Source organism: Calidris pugnax, unplaced genomic scaffold (genome assembly GCF_001431845.1).
Source record: "Calidris pugnax isolate Ruff unplaced genomic scaffold, ASM143184v1 scaffold217, whole genome shotgun sequence".
Classification (NCBI taxonomy): domain Eukaryota; kingdom Metazoa; phylum Chordata; class Aves; order Charadriiformes; family Scolopacidae; genus Calidris; species Calidris pugnax.
Window position 1 is genome coordinate 214,235 of NW_015090962.1, and position 2,052 is coordinate 216,286.

The 2,052-nt window shown below is 57.4% G+C and overlaps 1 protein-coding gene across 1 annotated transcript in view; it reads right to left on the reverse strand.

Moving 5' to 3' along the window:
• The window catches only part of LOC106894002 (leucine-rich repeat-containing protein 47-like), a 12,169-nt gene that overhangs the window by 6,441 nt on the left and 3,676 nt on the right, over nt 1–2,052 (reverse strand). The window contains exon 2 of the mRNA XM_014952419.1: nt 898–1,342. Within this exon, the coding sequence (XP_014807905.1) occupies nt 898–1,342 (445 nt within the window). The remainder of the gene's footprint in view (nt 1–897; nt 1,343–2,052) is intronic.

Genomic DNA, 2,052 nt, shown 5'->3' on the forward strand with positions numbered 1-2,052 from the left:
GCCATGGCGCTCCCCGGCCCGCCCCGCCGCGCAAGGCCCGCCCAGGCCCGCCCCGCCGCCTCACGGAGCCACCGACCGGGGATAAAGCGGGAATAAAGAGGGAATAAAGCGGGAAAGCGACACTTCTAACGCTAAAACCCCGGGATCGTAGAATCACGGGACTGTCCGGGTTGGAAGGGACCTGTAAGATCATCAAATCCAACCATCAACCTGATAAAACCCATCACTAACCCACGTCTCTACGCACTATGTCAACCCGGCTTTTGAATCGTATAGACTCAGGATCACAGAATCTTCCAGGTTGGAAGGGACCTTCAAGATCATCTTGTCCAACCGTCAACCCAACTCTGACAAAAAAACCATGTCCCTCCCCCAGCACCATGTCCCCCAGCACCGCATCAACCCGTCTCGAACACCTCCAGGGACAGTGCCTCAACCACCTCCCTGGGCAGCCCATTCCAAGGCTCAATATGTCCCTCTCATGGAGAGGGGCAGCGGGAATGGCTGTGGTTACAGTGCCTGGGCTGGAAGGGTTGGGGTGTGGGATGGTTTTAGCTCAGATGAGGGAACCTGGAGCCAAACCAGGGCATTTCTACCACGGGCACGGGTTTATTATTGGTTATCAACAGGTCCCACAGCACTAACAAGCTGTTGTTACAGAGGCAACGCAAACACACGTGCGTTCATCGCCCTCTCATGGCAATATCTGAGCTACGAGGTTCTTCACAAAAAACAGTTTTGCTTATTGCAGCCTGAGGAGGCAGCACGGCCAGCCCTCACTGCCCCGTCCCTCAATTCCAGACACTTCTCTGCTGGAAGGAGCCTAGAAGGGTCCATTTCCCACTCTGCTAACAACATTCCCATCACAAACGAGTAACACAAGATCTCAGTGCTTACCTGTGCAGACAAGAACCTCTTCAGAGCATTTCCTGGTTTCAGGTTGACTCCCTTCAGCACGCAGCACACAATGAAGGCTCGAACATCTTTGACGCCCGGGCTCGCTTTGACCACCAAGGGTGCTGGGTTTTCGGAGACGTGCAGCACCTTCACCAGCAGCTTGCTCGCTTCCTCCAGCTCGTCCTGCTCCCCGTCCACGCCATCCTTCCTCTGTTGCTTCTCCCTCTTCTTCTTCCTGGCCTCCTCTCTGCCGCTCTCGGCTTTCCCCTTCCCGCGGCCGCCGGCCCGCAGGTACTCCAGGATGGCCTTCATCTGGCAGCTGTTGACCATCTTCTCCAGCCGCTTGTCCTTCAGCTGGTTGCCCTTGAAGTTGGCTTCCTTCAGGCGGGGGCAGTCGGCCAGGGCGGCGGGCAGCTCCCGCAGCTGGTTGTTGCCCACGTCCAGGCTCTGGAGGAGACAAGAGAGATGGGGGTCAGTGGGGATGGTGGGGATGGGGGTCAGTAAGGATAATGGTCAGCAGGGATGGGGATCAGTAAGGATAATGGTCAGTGGGGATGGTGGGGATAGCGGGGATGAGGGTCAATGGTCAGTAGGGATGGTGGAGATAGTGGTCAGTGAAGATGGTGGGGATGGAGATCAGTGAGGATGGGGATCAGTGGGGATGGGGAGAATGGAGGTCAGTGGTCAGTGGGGATGGTGGTCAGTAAGGATAATGGTCAGTGGAGATGGGGGTCAGTGGTCAGTGGAGATGGTGGGGATGGGGGTCAAGAGGGATGGTGGTCAGTGGGGATGGGGGTCAACGGTCAGTGGCAATGGTGGGGATGGGGGTCAGTGGTCAGTGGGGATGGTGGAGATAGTGGTCAGTAGGGATGGTGGAGATAGTGGTCATGGGGGATAGTGGGGATGGGGGTCGGTGGGGATGGTGGGGATGGCGGTCAATAGGGTTGGTGGGGATGGCGGTCAATAGGGTTGGTGGGGATGGCGGTCAATAGGGTTGGTGGGGATGGCGGTCAATAGGGTTGGTGGGGATGGCGGTCAATAGGGTTGGTGGGGATGGCGGTCAATAGGGTTGGTGGGGATGGCGGTCAATAGGGTTGGTGGTCAATGGTCATTGGGGATGGTGGGGATGGGGATCAACATCAACTTGGTGGGGAT